At 41.1% G+C, this 17,224-nt stretch overlaps 1 protein-coding gene across 2 annotated transcripts in view; it reads right to left on the bottom strand.

Annotated features, from left to right (window-relative positions):
- wdr11 (WD repeat domain 11) overlaps positions 1-17,224 on the bottom strand; it is a 226,940-nt gene that overhangs the window by 77,946 nt on the left and 131,770 nt on the right. For both annotated transcript variants that reach the window (XM_014154429.2, XM_014154430.2), the window contains exons 11-12: positions 13,468-13,552; positions 1,499-1,605 (exon numbers count right to left, since the gene is read on the bottom strand). In XM_014154429.2, coding sequence (XP_014009904.1) covers positions 1,499-1,605; positions 13,468-13,552 — 192 coding nt within the window. The remainder of the gene's footprint in view (positions 1-1,498; positions 1,606-13,467; positions 13,553-17,224) is intronic.

Below are 17,224 nucleotides of genomic sequence, written 5' to 3'. Positions count from 1 at the left end.
TTCCCAAATAGGCATAGGCCTACGAGCTTGTGATTTCAAACAATCCACAGCTATTTTTTTTAAATAAGCTAATGATCCTCAATTTCTCTGTGGCCAAGTCATGCTTTCTGGTGAAATATTTTATTTCTGTTTAGACAGGAGTAATTATATAACTTTGGCAAATTTATTTCCATTTACTTCCCTATTGGACCCACCTCTATGGCATTTTTCTCCTGTTCGATTGGGTTTTATTTAAATGTTATTGTCCATAAGCCAAAGGCACAATCCTAGTCATATTAGCAGCCCATCCTAGTTTTTGCATCTTTAGACTCCCCCTCATTCTAAGTTGCTAACAGAGACTTTCATCTCTGTCACATATGGAACCGCTACAAGGTGCACTGTTTAGAACAGTGTTCAGAAGGCAAATGTTTGAAAATGACGTTTTACTGGCTTCTTCATCACGAGTTACATGTTCTGTTAAGATGCATTACAATAATCAAGATGTGATTTCTGTCATTCTGAGCACCATGGGTGGACGCTCTAATGGGTTATGCACCCAATGCATATGGGTCCGGTAAATTTCTCAAATGGCCGGTAAATTTAAAATCTTCCTGGTCACGATGTCCGGCGCCACAAGTATTGTCATCAGAAAAAACCTTGTTGCAAGATCTTTGAATTCTAATGTGGCTGGGGCAAACACCAAACCTAATGCTCTGGTCAGTTCAATTTTATTTATCCAGCCTGGGTGTCATAAGTGAGTGGCTCACCCTTCAACTGAACTGTGAAAAAGAAACACTTCAGAATGGCTTGGCTGGTACTGAAACAAGAACTGACAACCCCAAATGAATTGTGTCTTCTGTCATTTTCCCTGTCTCCTGAGCTCTCCATCTCTTGCATACTATATGGCCATCCCTGTATCCTCTCACAACCTCTTCTCCTTATTCCTCTCTCTCCTTACTATCTCTCTGAGCTTGACTTGATATGTACAGTATTTCCCTGCATGGTTCCCAGTTATTAAGATAAGTTTCAACAGGGGAGAGAAACATAGGGTCAGTGTGCAATCCAATTTCACTGCCAGCCCTGACACACACAGCTGTGTTATCACAGTGTAATGGAGAGTGTTTAGACTTGAAAGTGTATCCCTAGAGAGCTATGGGGAGAGAAGTCTCGAGTGGCGCAGCAGTCTAAGGTACTGCATCTCAGTGCTGGAGGCGTCACTCACTACAGGCACCCTGGTTCACCAGCCGTGATTGGGAGTCTCATAGGGAGGCGCACAATTGGCCCAGCGTCGTCCGGGTTTGGCCGGGGTAGGCCATCATTATAAATAAGAATCTGTTCTTAACTGACATGCCTAGTTAAATAAAGGTTCAATAAAAAAAAAAAGTTTTAAAAAAATGCCTTAGAGTAACACAGAAAGGAGTGTGCATGTTTGTGTGCATTATGGCATGCGTGCATGTAGACCTTGAGAGTTTAGATGTGTGTGCAAGTGAGTACATACGTGCCCATGTGCGCAACTCACCAGTGGGAAGGTCGACGTGCTGAAGCTCATTCCTCACTAGTCCAGCGTTGTTGGGGGTTGAAGTGGCAAAGGAGAGGAAGCTGGTGAGACTGACCCATTCTATGCCTCTGCAGAACACACATTAAAAGCCCCATTAAAAAAATACATTAACACGCCTCATCAGCCTTTGCCTGATGAGTTCGTTTTCCATCTACATTTCACTCAAACCTTTATGTAAATAAAACAAAAACTACATTTGCAAGCACTAAAGCTAGGAGGTGTTAGAGCATTCCATTGCATACAGGGCACTTGCCCGCTTCAAATAATAAAAACAGACCTTTTCCCGACATTCCCCTAAGCTAACAAATACATTTTAAAGAATACATTTTGAAGGCTTTTTAGCGCCTACAAATGTAGAATAGCGATTACAGTATAGTTGGCAACACCGATAAAACTTTCCATGGAATCAAAGAGACAACAATCCAGCCGAGAGCCCTTTGAGGGGTTTGGCAGGCACAGCAAGGCAGCAGCTACAGTAAGCACCATGCTGTAATGAGATCCTAAATAACCACATGATTAAGTTCTACATTTTTCCCTAAAATTAAAATTAGAAGCAAAATAGCCCGATGTCCCTCCCTTGCCGTTCCAGGGCTGAACTGGCCTGATTTCCACCCTAACGACACACACCTCTCATATCTCATCATATTATACATCTCACCACTGGCCCTCTGTCAGCAGGGAGAAGACTCATGGGGGCAGAGAGCATTGCTAACTGAGATTAGAAGTGATACATATGTTGTGATTCAAATATTGCATTATGGGTAGACAATTATGCTATTGTTATATTTTAACAGGGCTCTAGATAAAACATTTTGTTCAATAAAAATGAAACTGCCTGTAACTTTATGTGCTCTCATATCATAGGCTAATTTATTTGGGGATAACTCACCACCTCAGTAAGTGGAAACTCAAAACACAGCTAGATTACTACCGTAAATTCCGGACTATAAGCCGCAACTTTTTTCCCAGGCTTTGAACCTCACGGCATAAACAATGACGCGGCTAATATATGGATTTTTCCCGCTTTCAATTTTTTTTTTCCAAAAAAACACATTCTGTGACGTGCTCAGTTTTTTGGCGGCATGAAGCTTTCATTAGACCAATGAAATTGCCGAACGGGTTAAGGTCAAACAACTTTTTTGTTTACTGTTTAGATTAAATCGAGCGCTCTCAAACTTCATCATTCTGATTACGGTAGTCATTTTGTCACCCTCATCATGGCAAAGACACGGAGAAATGCATATGATGCAGCTTTCAAGTTAAAGGCGATTTATCTGGCTGTTGGAAAAGGAAATAGAGCTGCTGCACGGGAGCTTGGTCTTAATGAGTCGATGATAAGACGTTGGAAACAGCAGCGTGAGGAATTGACTCAGTGCAAAAAGACAACTACCGGTAAAGCTTACTGCTCATTTTTTATTTTTTGTTACAAGCCATGTTTCGTTAAAGCCTATTAATTTTTGTTACAAGCCGTGTTTCGTTAAAGCCTATTTATTTTTGTTACAAGCCGTGTTTTGTTAAAGCCAGTGTAAAGTTCATTTGTTTCAATGTACCGGTAGGCACCTGCGGCTTATAGACATGTGCGGCTAATTTATGTTCACAATAATACTTTTTTTTTTAAATATTCAGGTGCGCTTAATAGTCCGGAAATTACAGTAACTAAAGATACCACTGTTAGTAGCCACGTATTAATCAAAAAGCGTATTTAATGTCCAAAAGATTGCAGTTGTAGCCTACCGCCCCAATGAAGCCTATGCACTCGCAATGCCTAATGCGCATTTCGCAGGCTCCATATCTCAAAGCCATATCAACTATATTGTTAGAAAAATAGTTGCTAGTGAGCTCAAAATTCAGAGTTGAGAAATACAACAGGATAGCTGTGTTGTCCCCACAATTGGATTTTAAAACGTTATACAATCAAAATACTTTTTTCTCCAGGAGCTTTTTTTTCCCCCCAGGAAAGAAGAGAGTGGCTTGCTTGACACAGCAGCAGGCCCCAGCGAAACAGAGGCAGGCAGGCAGACACTTTCATTACAGGAATCATAAGGATGACGTACTTTATACTCTTTGACCAAATCATGGTTTTAGCCTCCTAACAAACATGAAGTTTTGAGTGAGGTGAATGAATGTGAGCAACACATTTTTTCACTCGCACAGCCAACATTTCTGCAGTATTGAAGGTCCTCAAAAACACAGTGGCCTCCATAATTTTTTAATGGAAAAAGTTTGGAACGAACAAGACTCTTCCTAGATCTGGCCACCTGGCTAAACTGAGCAATCGGGGGAGAAGGGCCTTGGTCAGGAAAGCTACAGAGTTCCTCTGTGGAGATGAGAGAACCTTTCAGAAAGACAACAATTTCTGCAGCATTCCACCAGACCAAGCCTTTATGGTAGAGATGCCAGACGGAAACCACTCCTCAGTAAAAGGCACATGACAGCTCGCTTGGAGTTTGCCAAAATGCACCTAAAGGACTCTCAGAACATGAGAAACGAGATCCTCTGGTCTGATGAAACCAAGATTGAACTCTTTGGCATTAATGCCCAGAGTCACATCTGGAGGAAAACTGGCACCATTCTGGGAGACTAATCAGGATCGAGGGAAAGATGTGAACAAAGTACAGAGAGATCCTTGATGAAAACCTGCTTCAGAGCGCTCAGGACCTCAGACTGGGGTAAGGTTCACCTTACAAGGTTCACCTTACAACAGGACAACGACCATAAACACACAGCCAAGACAACGTAGGACTGGCTTCGGGGCAAGTCTCTGAATGTCCTTGAGTGGCCCAGCCAGAATGCAGACTTGAACCCGATCGAACATCTCCGAAAATAGCTGTGCAGCGATGCTCCCCATCCAACCTGACAGAGCTTGAGAGGATCTGCAGAGAAGAATGGGAGAAGCTCCCCAAATACAGGTGTGCAAAACGTCGTACCAAAGAAGACTCAAGGCTATAACCTGCCAAAGGTGCTTCAACAAAGTACTGAGTAAAGGGTCTGAATACTTACACTACCGTTCAAAAGTTTGGGGTCACTTATAAATGTCCTTGTTTGTGAGAGAAAAGCACATTTTCTGTAACATCAAATTGATCAGAAACACAGTGTAGACATTGTTAATGTTGCAAATTATTATTGTAGCTGGAAATGGCTGATTTTTAATGGAATATCTACATAGGTCCATTATCAGCAACCATCACTCCTGTGTTCCAAAGGAACACTGTGTTAGCGAATCCAAGTTTATAATTTTTTAAAGGCTAATTGATCATTAGAAAACCCCTTTTTAATTCTGTTAGCACAGCTGAAAACTGTTTTCCCAATTAAAGAAGCAATAAAATTGTCCTTCTTTAAACTAGTTGAGTATCTGGAGCATCAGCATCTGTGGGTTCGATTACAGGCTCAAAAAGGCCAGAAACAAAGAACTTTCTTCTGAAACTCGTCAGTCTATTCTTGTTCTGAGAAATGAAGGCTATTCCATGCGAGAAATTGCCAAGAAATTGATGATCTCGTACCACGCTGTGTACTACTCCCTTCACAGAACAGAGCAAACTGGGTCTAACCAGAATAGAAAGAGGAGTGGGAGGCCCCGGTGCACAACTGAGCAAGAGAACAAGTACATTAGGGTGGCTAGTTTGAGAAACAGATGCATCAAGTCCTCAACTGGCAGCTTCATTAAATGGTACCTGCAAAACACCAGTCTCAACGTGAACAGTGAAGAGGCCACTCCGGGATGCTGGCCTTCTAGGCAGAGTTCCTCTGTCCAGTGTGTGTGTTCTTTTGCCCATCTTAATCTTTTATTTTTATTGGCCAGTCTGAGATAAGACTTTTTCTTTGCGACACTGCCGAGAAGGCCAGCATTCCGAAGTCACCTCTTCTCTGTTATTATTTGACCGCGTGTCTTTTGACCGTACTAGGTGGATGGGGTATTTTGTATTTGTCGTTATAAAAGTAAGCTGTTACCATGTTCCATCACATATGCTTTCTGATTCATAGTTGTAACAAAGGCACTTCTCTAATAAAATGGATTGTTTTTACATATAGCCTGTTATTTGAAATAAGATACAAATCGTATTCTAATGTTACCCAAGGCCTTCATAAACACAACCAAATGATTATTTTTGCTATAGCATAAGTGACCTGATTCAGGAAACTAGGCATATGTCGCAAGTCACGACTTCACAGGAGAGCCGTTTGAACGTAAAAATTATTTTTGTTATTAAAATGCATTTTTTGGGGGCAGAAATGCCTTCTCAAACGTGAACTCTTACGTGTATGAACTGTGTGTAGTGACGTTCTCAGAATGCAATTTTACATTTATTGTATAATAATGCTAAAATATGTGTATCTGGAATGTGTCTTTCAGCATCAGTAGAACACACCTGACTCTCCTCCACCAGTCATACAAGGAGAATGGCCTAATGCCTCCCATCAAAAAGAGAGCTGGCCCAAGCAAGCACAGGTTACACCTAAAGCATGAGGATTTGCAGCGAGTGGTGAACTTCAACAATTACGCAGAGAATAATGCAATAGTATTACCAGGAAGCCACCCAGGACACAAACACTTTGGTGGAAAAAGGCTGCCATCCCATGTGACAAAAGCAGCAGTGTGGCGTCTATACAAGGAATCGATGACAACACTTGGTATGTAAAGCATAAACACATTTTGATTGTTTAATTGACCTCCAACATGATTGGCACTACTTTTATTGATCTCACATTATTTCTGTATTTTTCAGAGGTACGTGTAGTCGGGCTATCTTCCTTCAGGAATCTGTGGAGAAAATTGCTGCCCCACTTCTCAAGCACTAAGCCCAGGAAAGACCTGTGCTGGCAGTGCCAGAGGAACAACTATAAGGTCTTCAAGATCTGCCAATCTGCCAGAAGCAGTTAACCTCTGGACGGGCTCCGTTTTTTCAAATATAGGACTATTTTATATCATTTTATAGATACACCTCTCCTGAATCGAACCACGTTGTCCGATTTCAAAAAGGCTTTACAGCAAAAGCAAAACATTAGATTATGTTAGAGGAGTATATCGTAAAAGTAGCCACATAGCCATTTTCCGACCAACCACATGCATCACAAATAACCAAAAAACAGCTAAATGCAGCACTAACCTTTGACAATCTTCATCAGATGACACACCTAGGACATCATGTTACACAATACATGCATTCTTTTGTTCGATAAAGTTCATATTTATATATAAAAACAGCATTTTACATCGGCGCGTGACGTTGACTAACTATTTTCCCTCAAATGCGTCCGGTGAAACAGCGCTACAATTTACTAAATTACTATTCGAAAACATTTTTAAAATGTAATATTGTCATTCTAAGATTTATAGATTAGCATCTCTTGAAAGCACCTGCAATGCCAGATTTAAAAATAACTTTACTGGGTAATCACACTTTGCGATAAAAGGGGATGCGATACTCAGAAAAAATAGGCTACTGTTACAGGTCAGCGCCATCTTGGAACAATCGCATTTCAAATCCACTCTTGTATACTATTGTCAATAATCCCTTACCTTTGATTATCTTCATCAGAAGGCACTTCCAGGTATCCCAGGTCCACAACAAATGTATTTTCGTTCGAAAAAGTTAATCCTTTATGTCCCAATTGCTTGTTGTTGTTAGCGCGTTCTGAAGGCTGCTCCAAAAGTACCGTCGTTCACGGGACTTCTCTCTCAACAAAATGCATTTTAAAAAAAAATGTAGGTTCGTTCAAACATGTCAAACGTTGTATAACATAAATCTTTAGGGCCTTTTTCAACCAGAGCTCCAATAAGATTCAAGGGGGACGGTTGCAATGTCTTTCGAAACGTTTCGAAAGGGGAGGGTAGCCAGGGGCGCTGGCGTCATAATGGTGATGGCCGTCTCCATGTGACCACTTTCCACAGACTCTCATTCTGTCAGTTTTCACAGTAGAAGGCTCAAACCACTTTGTAAAGACTGGGGACATCTAGTGGAAGCAATAGGAAGTTCTCAATGAACCATAGCTCACGGTGTGATTTATAGGCAAAGTGATGAAGTTGAGTCCGCAATTCAGAATTCCACATCCTGTTACGATCTGTCTCGGGGTTTTGACTGCCATATGAGTTCTGTTATACTCACAGACACCATTCAAACAGTTTTAGAAACTTTAGGGTGTTTTCTATCCACAAGTATTAATTATATGCATATCCTAGCTTCTGAGTTTGAGTAGGAGGCCGTTTAAAATGGGCACAATTGTTTTTCAAAAATCGCTGTAGCGCCCCCTATCCTAGGCGACCGTCAAGAGGTTAACCTGTTATGGCTAGGGGGCAGTATTTTCACGGCTGGATAAAAAAACATACCCGATTTAATCTGGTTACCACTCCTACCCAGTAACTAGAATATGCATATACTTATTACATATGGATAGAAAACACCCTAAAGTTTCTAAAACTGTTTGAATGGTGTCTGTGAGTATAACAGAACTCAAATGGCAGGTCAAAACCTGAGAGATTCCTTTACAGGAAGTGGCCTGTCTGACCATTTCTTGAACTTCTTTTCCATCTCTATCTTTTACTAAGGATCTCTGCTCTAACGTGACACTTCCTACGTCGTCCATAGGCGCTCAGAGCCCGGGAAAAACCTGAATGTCGTCATCCCAGCCCCAGGCTGAAACACATTATCGCCTTTCTCAAGTGGCCGATCAAGGGACTCTGGGCTTAGGCGCGTGACCCGACCGCCCCCGCCTTTGTGATTTTTTCCTCTGTTTGCCGAAAAGGAGATTCCCTGTCGGAATATTATCGCTTTTCTACGAGAAAAATGGCGTAAAAATTGATTTTAAACAGCGGTTGACATGCTTTGAAGTACGGTAATGGAATATTTAGAATTTCTTTGTCACGAATTGCGCCATGCGCACGACCCTTCTTTACCATTTCGGATAGTGTCTGGAACGCACGAACAAAACGCCGCTATTCGGATATAACGATGGATTATTTTGGACCAAACCAACATTTGTTATTGAAGTAGCAGTCCTGGGAGTGCATTCTGACGAAGACAACAAAAGGTAATGAAACTTTTATAATAGTAAAGCTGATATTGGTGAGTGCTAAACTTGCCGGGTGTCTAAATAGCTAGCCCGTGATGCCTGGGCTATGTACTTAGAATATTGCAAAATGTGCTTTCACCAAAAAGCTATTTTAAAATCGGACATATCGAGTGCATAGAGGAGGTCTGTATCTATAATTCTTAAAATAATTGTTATGCTTTTTGTGAACATTTATCGTGAGTAATTTAGTTAAATGTTAGCGAATTCCCCGGAAGTTTGCGGGGGGTATGCTAGTTCTGAACGTCACATGCTAATGTATAAAGCTGTTTTTTGATATAAATATGAACTTGATTGAACAAAACATGCATGTATTGTATAACATAATGTCCTAGGGTTGTCATCTGATGAAGACAATAAAAGGTTAGTGCTGCATTTAGCTGTCTTCTGGGTTTTTGTGACATTATATGCTAGCTTGAAAAATGGGTGTCTGATTATTTCTGGCTTGGTACTCTGCTGACATAATCTAATGTTTTGCTTTCGTTGTAAAGCCTTTTTGAAATCGGACAGTGTGGTTAGATAAAGGAGAGTCTTATCTTTAAAATGCTGTGAAATAGTCATATGTTTGAAAAATTGAAGTTTTTGTATTTTAGAGGAGTTTGTATTTCGCGCCACGCCCATCATTGGATATTGGAGCAGGTGTTCCGCTAGCGGAACGTCTAGATGTAAGAGGTTAAGTAAGCCAAGCTGAAGAAGCAAGAGCAGCATATCTTGCTTGTTCAGAGTGAGCGGTCTGTCTACCAGAAGATGGTTGCTGACTGCAAGACCACCTCTCAAGACTTGAATTTGTCTCTGGGGGCCCTACTGAACCAGCAAGCTTTGATTTTGCTCAACAAGTAACAATTTGCTATACCAATTAAGGACATAGATGGATGTATAGATATACACAAAAAATAATATATATATGGGAGGCAGGCAAATACCTTTCACTGAGCTGTGTAAAGACAGATTGACAGGGGTGAGAATTAATTGTAATTTATCTTAATGTTATTTTGTTGTTTGCAGGTGCACTATCCATCTTTCTGAACCTACGCAGCCAGGTCCCATCTACTTTTTAACTCCTCGCAAGTGTGGCTTGTTTAGAGTCTGCTCTGAAGGAATACCACAAGTCAACTACTTGGTTGATGAAGGCATGTCATCCAGCAAAGGCAGCAGTGTAGTCATCAACTACATGCACCATTTCTTCACCAACTACAGAGTTGGGGAAACACCTGTGGACCTGAATTTTGATAACTGCAGTGGCCAAAAAGAGAACAAGTTTGTGCTCTGGTATTGTGCAAGGCGGACCATGCACAAGCACCATCACAGTCTGGACCATCACTTCCTGATCACAGGCCACACCAAGTTTGCCCCCGACTGGTGCTTTGGCCTCATCAAGCAGCTCTTCAGAAAGACCAGAGTGAACACTTTTTCTGAGACGGCTGGTGTTGTGAAGGACAGCACTGTGAAAGGGGTGGTTGGACTGGAGGATGGTACAGTGCTGATGGAAAGCTATGGCTGGCAACAACACCTGACTCTGTACTTCAGGCCACTACCACAGATCAAGCAGTACCAGCACTTCAGGTGAATATAATGTTCATTGCTTTGCATGAGGTTATTCTTATCTAAACTTGGGAGGTGTATTGATGTGCAAGGTTGTAATGTCTTCAATTTTTTTTGTTATTTCCTGTTTTACAGCTTCGATGCTCTGGAACCTGGTGTTGTTGTCACCAAGGAGCGTTTGGACTCAGTCGGGACCAGGTTTCAGCTGCTGCGCAAAGCTGACATCCTTCCTTCCATAGATGGTCTGCCTGTACAAGCACCACCTGGACTGGACACAGCTAGACAATCTTCTCTTTTGAGAAGATCAGATCAGTTTTGCGTAGAAGAGGCTATGGACATCACATGCCCTGCACTAAAGTCAAGTTCAGGACAGAAACATGCTCTCCGGATATAGATTCCCTTGTTCATGCGTGGTTCTGACGGACCAGTCATCAGCACTATCTACAGTGCCTCTATTCAAATGACTCGGCTAACACACACACGTCATACGTTGTTGCTACTATTTTTTTATCCTGCCGCTCAACCACTTTACACCTGATTGTATGCATATAATTACCTTGTCTATTACGATCATTATTTATATTTTTTGTATACATACAGTATATTATTTTATTTATATTGACACCATTTCTGATATTGCTACTATGCAAGTAACCATTTGGCTGTACCATTTACACCTTCTGTAGAGACCCATCCACTTAGCAAGACTTAGCAAAATATTGATATACAAAATTAATATTGATATGTGTGGTCGTAACATGATTTTGTGATATACCACAACAATATCATGTGACCGTATCAAGTATCCACCACATAAATATACGGCATATGCATCTGTTTATGTACTGTACATGTGCACTGTTAGGTTCTAATTTTGAGTAAATAACTCGGACACTAGAGAAACTTAACCAAGTTTAATTCCTCCCAAAGGGTCGATACAGCTGTAATCCAGACAACCGACATTTCACATAAGCACTGATATTTAACCCTTTCTCCTAGGCTGAGTCTCCTCCTCTACAACTGAACAGCCAATGCATCTCTGTTGCTAGACAGAACCTTAGTGATATCTGTTCTTCCTCACTTCATCTAACCTGACCTCTACCCCAAAGTGATCAATCCTCCCCAACTCAAGGCTGTCATGGTTATTGATACCAGACTGTCTCTTCTCCTCCCAGAGTATCCCTGACGTCTAACAATAACATATTCTGACATAATGTAAACGTTATACATTACCCTCACTCCCTCAGTGACATTGTTAGTTTCTAAGATCGCCACCTGTCTCCCCTTATCAATGCCTGCCACATGTAATCGCTTCCCTGCACTCAACACATTCCAAGCGTAGTTGCACCCACTATATACCTTTCTCCTATAACCCTTAACTTCTGGTATAGACACTCTAAACCTTAGCACTCCATCAGTGACATGAATAAGTATATTTTCATATTCTCAGAACCCAACAGCACCTCACTCAGGTTGCATGGTCTTAACTTATGTATGGAATACTATGTGATAAGTGCGTGTGTAACAGTATATAAAATATGCTAATGTACTGGTGTGAAGGCATTTGGGCAGTGGTGTAAAGTACTACTTAAGTATTTTTTTGGGGTATCTGTACATTACTTTACTATTTATATTTTTGACTACTTTTACTTCACCACATTCCGAAAGAAAATAATGTACTGTTAACTCCATACATTTTCCCTGACACCCAAAAGTACTCATTACATTTTGACAGGAAAATTGTCCAATTCACAAACTTCAAGAGAGCATCCCTACTGCATTTGATCTGGCAGACTCACTAAACACAAATGCTTTGTTTGTAAATTATGTCTGAGTGTTGGTGTGCCCCTTGCTATCATCAATAAAAAAAATAAAAAAATAATTGGGCCGTCTGGTTTAATATAAGGAATTTGAAATGATTTATACTTTTACTTTTGATACTTAAGTACATTTTAGCAGTTCCATTTACTTTTGATACTTTTTAAAAACCAAAACCTTTTTGAATTTTGCTCAAGTAGTATTTTACTTGGTGACTTTTACTTCAGTCATTTTCTATTAAGGTATCTTTACACTCAAGTGTGACAATTTAGCATTTCTTTCACATGACCCATCAATACAGACAAGTGTGTCTGGGTAAGTGTTATCTAATATTTATAAAATATTTTCATCTGGACACTTTCTGGTTGCCTGGAATATTTTTGTATTGTAGGCTACTACCACTTTTAGTCTTATTCTTTACTACACTACTCACTGTTTAGCACATGACTTCACATTTGAATCCTTAAAGAGATGGATGGGGCTTGCTTAACCTTAAGAAGGTGTGAATAATGCTGAATGGTGTAGACAAAGGAGAACTCTCAAGTAGGTACCAAAAGTGAGCTTACAAGTGAGCTTACAAGTTTATCAACTTTCAAAGTAGAATTACTTTCCCCACTGTTCCTCAAAAATGCAGTGTACGATATATAAGACCGAATCTATGTGGTAAGTCACATATATGAAATATATTAATTACACTGTTAGAATGATGTAGTCAGAATGACGAGGGGGGTGGGGGGTCCATCGACACCCAGCGGTTCTAGTGTTAAGAAGTGTCTGGCCATCTGAGGATGAATGGCTGTTTGATCCCAATCAATTTCTGAATGACATAATATATTCAATCTTGCACTTAATTAATCACAGTATTTAGTTTGAGCTCATTAGAGAATGGTAATTGATGACGCAAAGTTTGCTCTTTGTTGATATTCACTCCCTGACAGTTAAACGGACCTTTTTGCAGTGTCGTGACTTTTTAGCACAGTTAACCTACACAATAGATGGACAGGGACTGAGGGTAGAGGAGCCAAAGAGTGGTCCAAGACACTATTTCAGCTTCCTTAGAAGCTAATTCTAACTTACACTTAATTTTCACAAAGTTATGCATTGATGTCAATGGGAGACAAACTGAAAATTCGACTTAAGTGGAAGTTAGGATTCAGCCATTACTGAATGGAATGAGGGGATTTCTAAGTCATCAGTCCTATATATGTTGATGGTGGAGGTCAACGGAATGGAATGTTTGGAGAGCCTATTGAGTTTGAGCCCACCAGACTTAAATAGCCTGTCTAATGCCAACACCGCATGTTATTAAATCTGCACCGAAGTAGGTGGGAGGAGACGCAAATCACAGCTAAATGAATGGTGGCATTTGTGATGAAAGTGAGTTGTAAGTAGGTGATTATAAAATGGCTCAGTGGGTGTCTTGGGCAGAGCCATGAGTGGACAATGATGAGTGGACAGTCCTTGATTTGAGACACCACACTAGGGAAGTGGGTGATGTTACTCACTTGACTTCACAGGAGTGGACACTCAGGTCCTTGTGCAGAAGACCACTGGTGAGGTTATAGACCAGAACTGACCCATTACTGGTACCTGTGGACAGACAAAGAGACGTATACAGTTATAATCATAGGAGCAAATCCTAACTTCCCTTAAGTCAGATTTCTACGTCTAACTGTCCCATCAATTTCTGAATTTGCCCCCCAATAAAACTGTTACTGATGGAGGCACATGAACATTATTAATACAATTACTAATTGTATATAAATCGAAGCAATAGTGTGCGGCAGGCCTAGAATTCACCGGCAGTATCGACGGCCCCCTTGTGTGGCCGTAATGCCCCCTAAAGAAAAGTTAGAATTCCCTTCTCCTGGCTGCCAATAGCCGTGCTCCGAAGCACCTTTCATTTACATTGCTCTCTCAGATATCTCAATACTTAGTCAATGCACGTCATGTGATCGGTACTTCTCACAGGCATCACAGCTCCAAAGTACAAGTGAAGACAGACATATCGGGGATGTAACGGTGCGCCTCCTTATCGAATTCCGAGGCGCACATTGAAGATATTACGAAACGAACAGCAAAATCACTAGCCCTCAGTTCGTTCGGAAAGTATTTAGACCGCTTGACTTTCTTCATATATTGTTAGGCTACAGCCTTATAAAATTGGTTAAATAGTATATTTTTCCTCATCAATCTACACACAAGACCCCATAACGACAAAGCAAAAACTGTTAAGAAAATTGTTGCAAATGTATTAAAAATAAAACACTGAAATATCATATTTACGTAAGTATGCAGAACCTTTACTCAGTACTTTGTTGAAGTACCTTTGGCAGTGATTACAGCCTCGAGTCTTCTTGAGTATGATGCTACAAGCTTGGCACAACTGTACTTCGGGAGTTTCTCCCATTCTTCTCTGCAGATCCTCTCAAGCTCTGTCAGGCTGGATGGGGAGCGTTGCTGCACAGCTATTTTAAGGTCTCTCCAGAGGTGTTCGATCGGGTTCAAGTCCGGCCACTTAAGAACATTCAGAGGCTTGTCCCAAAGCCAAAGCTGCGTTGTTTTGGCTGTGTGCTTAAGGTCGTTGTCCTGTTGGAAGGTGAATCTCCGCCCCAGTCTGAGGTCCTGAGCGCTCTAGAACAGGATTTCATCAAGGATCTCTCTGTACTTTGCTCAGTTCATCTTTCCATCGATCCTAACTAGTCACCCAGTCCCTGCCGCTGATCCCCACAGCATGATGCTGCCACCACGCTTCACTTGTAGTCTGTAGCTTGTGAGGTGTGGAAACACTTTGTTTCTTTTATGGATTTTGTCTTATTAGTTTTTGTGCTATGTTGCTCTGTCTGCATGTTACGTCTTGCGTGTCCTATGTTGCTCTGCGTGTGCTCACTGCTCATTGATTGTCTGTATTGTTATTGTAATTGTTTTTAATAACCTGCCCAGGGATTGTGGTTGAAAATTAGCGTGCTGGCTAAAACATGGCACCTCTACTGAAACGTTGAGTAATGTGCACTCTCCCTGTAAAAATTAACTCAAACATCTTAGGGATGGTGCCAGGTTTCCTCCAGACGTTAAGTTCTCTCATTCAGGCCAAAAAGTTCAATCTTGGTTTCATCAGACCAGAGAATCTTGTTTCTCATGGTCTGAGAGTCATTTAGGTGCCTTTTGGCAAAGTCCAAGCGGGCTGTCATGTACCTTATACTGAGGAGTGGCTTCCATTTGGCCACTCTACCATAAAGGCCTGATTGGTGGAGTGCTGCAGAGATAGTTGTCCTTCTGGAACTCTATAGCTCTGTCAGAGTGAACATTGGGTACTTGGTCACCCCTTCTCCCCCGATTGCTCAGTTGGGCGGTCAGCTCTAGGAAGAGTCTTGGTGGTTCCAAACTTCATTCATTTAAGAATGGAGGCCACTGTGTTCTTGGGGACCTTCAATACTGCAGAAATGTTTTGGTACCCCTCCCCAGATGTGTGCCTCGACACAATCCTGTCTCGGAGCTCTACGGACAATTCATTCTACCTCATGGCTTGGTTTTTGCTCTGACATGCACTGTCAACTGTGGGACTTTATATAGACAGGTGTGTGCCTTTCCAACTCATGTCCAATCAATTTCATTTACCACAGGTGGACTTCAATCAAGTTGAAGAAACAAAGACAATCAATGGAAACAGCAACATTTCAAGTCTCATAGCAAAGGGTCTGAATACTTATGTAAATAAGGTATTTCTGTTTTGTATTTTTAATACATAATTTATTTAACACATTTTAGAACACTGCTGTATTTGTATTTATTATGGATCCCCATTAGCTGCTGCCAACTCTTGGCAGTTAAGGCAGTTATATATATATTTTTAAAGATTACAATACATTCATTACAGAATTCACAACACACTAAGTATGTGCCCTCAGGCCCATACCCCACGACCACATACACTACCGTTCAAAAGTTTGGGGTCACTTAGAATTTTGCTTGTTTTCCATGAAAACATAAATGAAATGAGTTGCAAAATGAATAGGAAATACAGTCAATACATTGACAAGGTTATAAACAATGATTATTAATGGAAATAATAATTGTGTCCTTCAAAATTTGCTTTCGTCAAAGAATCCTCAATTTGCAGCAATTACAGCCTTGCAGACCTTTGGCATTCTAGTTGCCAATTTATTGAGGGAATCTGAAGAGATTTCACCCCACACTTCCTGAAGCACCTCCCACAAGTTGGATTGGCATGATGGGCACTTCTTACGTACCATACGGTCAAGCTGCCCCCACAACAGCTCAATAGGGTTGAGATTCAGTGACTGTGCTGGCAAATCGATTATAGACAGAATACCAGCTTCTTCCCTAAATTGTTATTGCATAGTTTGACGCAAAGCACAGCTCCATTGTCCTGTTGTAGGAGGAAATTGGCTCCAATTAAGCGCCGTCCACAGGGTATGGCATTGCAAAATGAAGTGATAGCCTTCCTTCTTCAAGATCCCTTTTACCCTGTATAAATCTCCCACTTTACCACCACCAAAGCACCACCAGACCATCACATTGCCACCACCATGCTTGACAGATGGTGTCAAGCACTCCTCCAGCATCTTTAATTTTTTTCTGCATCTCACGAATGTTCTTCTTTGTGATTTGAGCACCTCAAACTTAGATTCGTCTGTCCATAACACTTTTTTCCAATCTTCCTCTGTCCAGTGTGTGTTCTTTTGCCCATCCTAATCTTTTCTTTTTATTGGCGAACCTGAGAAACTGATTTTTCTTTGCAACTCCGCCTAGAAGGCCAGCATCCCGGAGTCACCTCTTCACTGTTGACATTGAAACTGGTGTTTTGCGGGTACTATTTCATGAAGCAGCCAGTTGAGGACTTATGAGGCATCTGTTTCTCAAACTAGACTCTAATGTACTTGTCCTCTTGCTCAGTTGTGCACCGGGGCCTCCCACGCCTCTTTCTATTCTGGTTAGAGTTAGTTTGCGCTGTTCTGTGAAGCGAGTAACACAGCATTGTACGAGATCTTCAGTTTCTTGCATAGAATAGACTTCATTTCTCAGAACAAGAATAGACTGACAAGTTTCAGAAGAAAGGTCTTCGTTTCTGGCCATTTTGAGCCTGTGAGCGAACCCACAAACGCTGATGCTCCAGATACTCAACTAGTCTAAAGAAGGCCAGTTTTATTGCTTCTTTAATCAGTTTTCAGCTGTGCTAACAAATGCAAAAGGGTTTTCTAATGATCAATTAGTCTTTTAAAATGAAAAACTTGGATTAGC

The sequence above is a fragment of the Salmo salar genome, chromosome ssa18, assembly GCF_905237065.1.
Source record: "Salmo salar chromosome ssa18, Ssal_v3.1, whole genome shotgun sequence".
NCBI classification, from domain to species: domain Eukaryota; kingdom Metazoa; phylum Chordata; class Actinopteri; order Salmoniformes; family Salmonidae; genus Salmo; species Salmo salar.
Note: the sequence above shows the minus strand (reverse complement) of the source record. Positions and strands in the feature narration are given on the sequence as shown.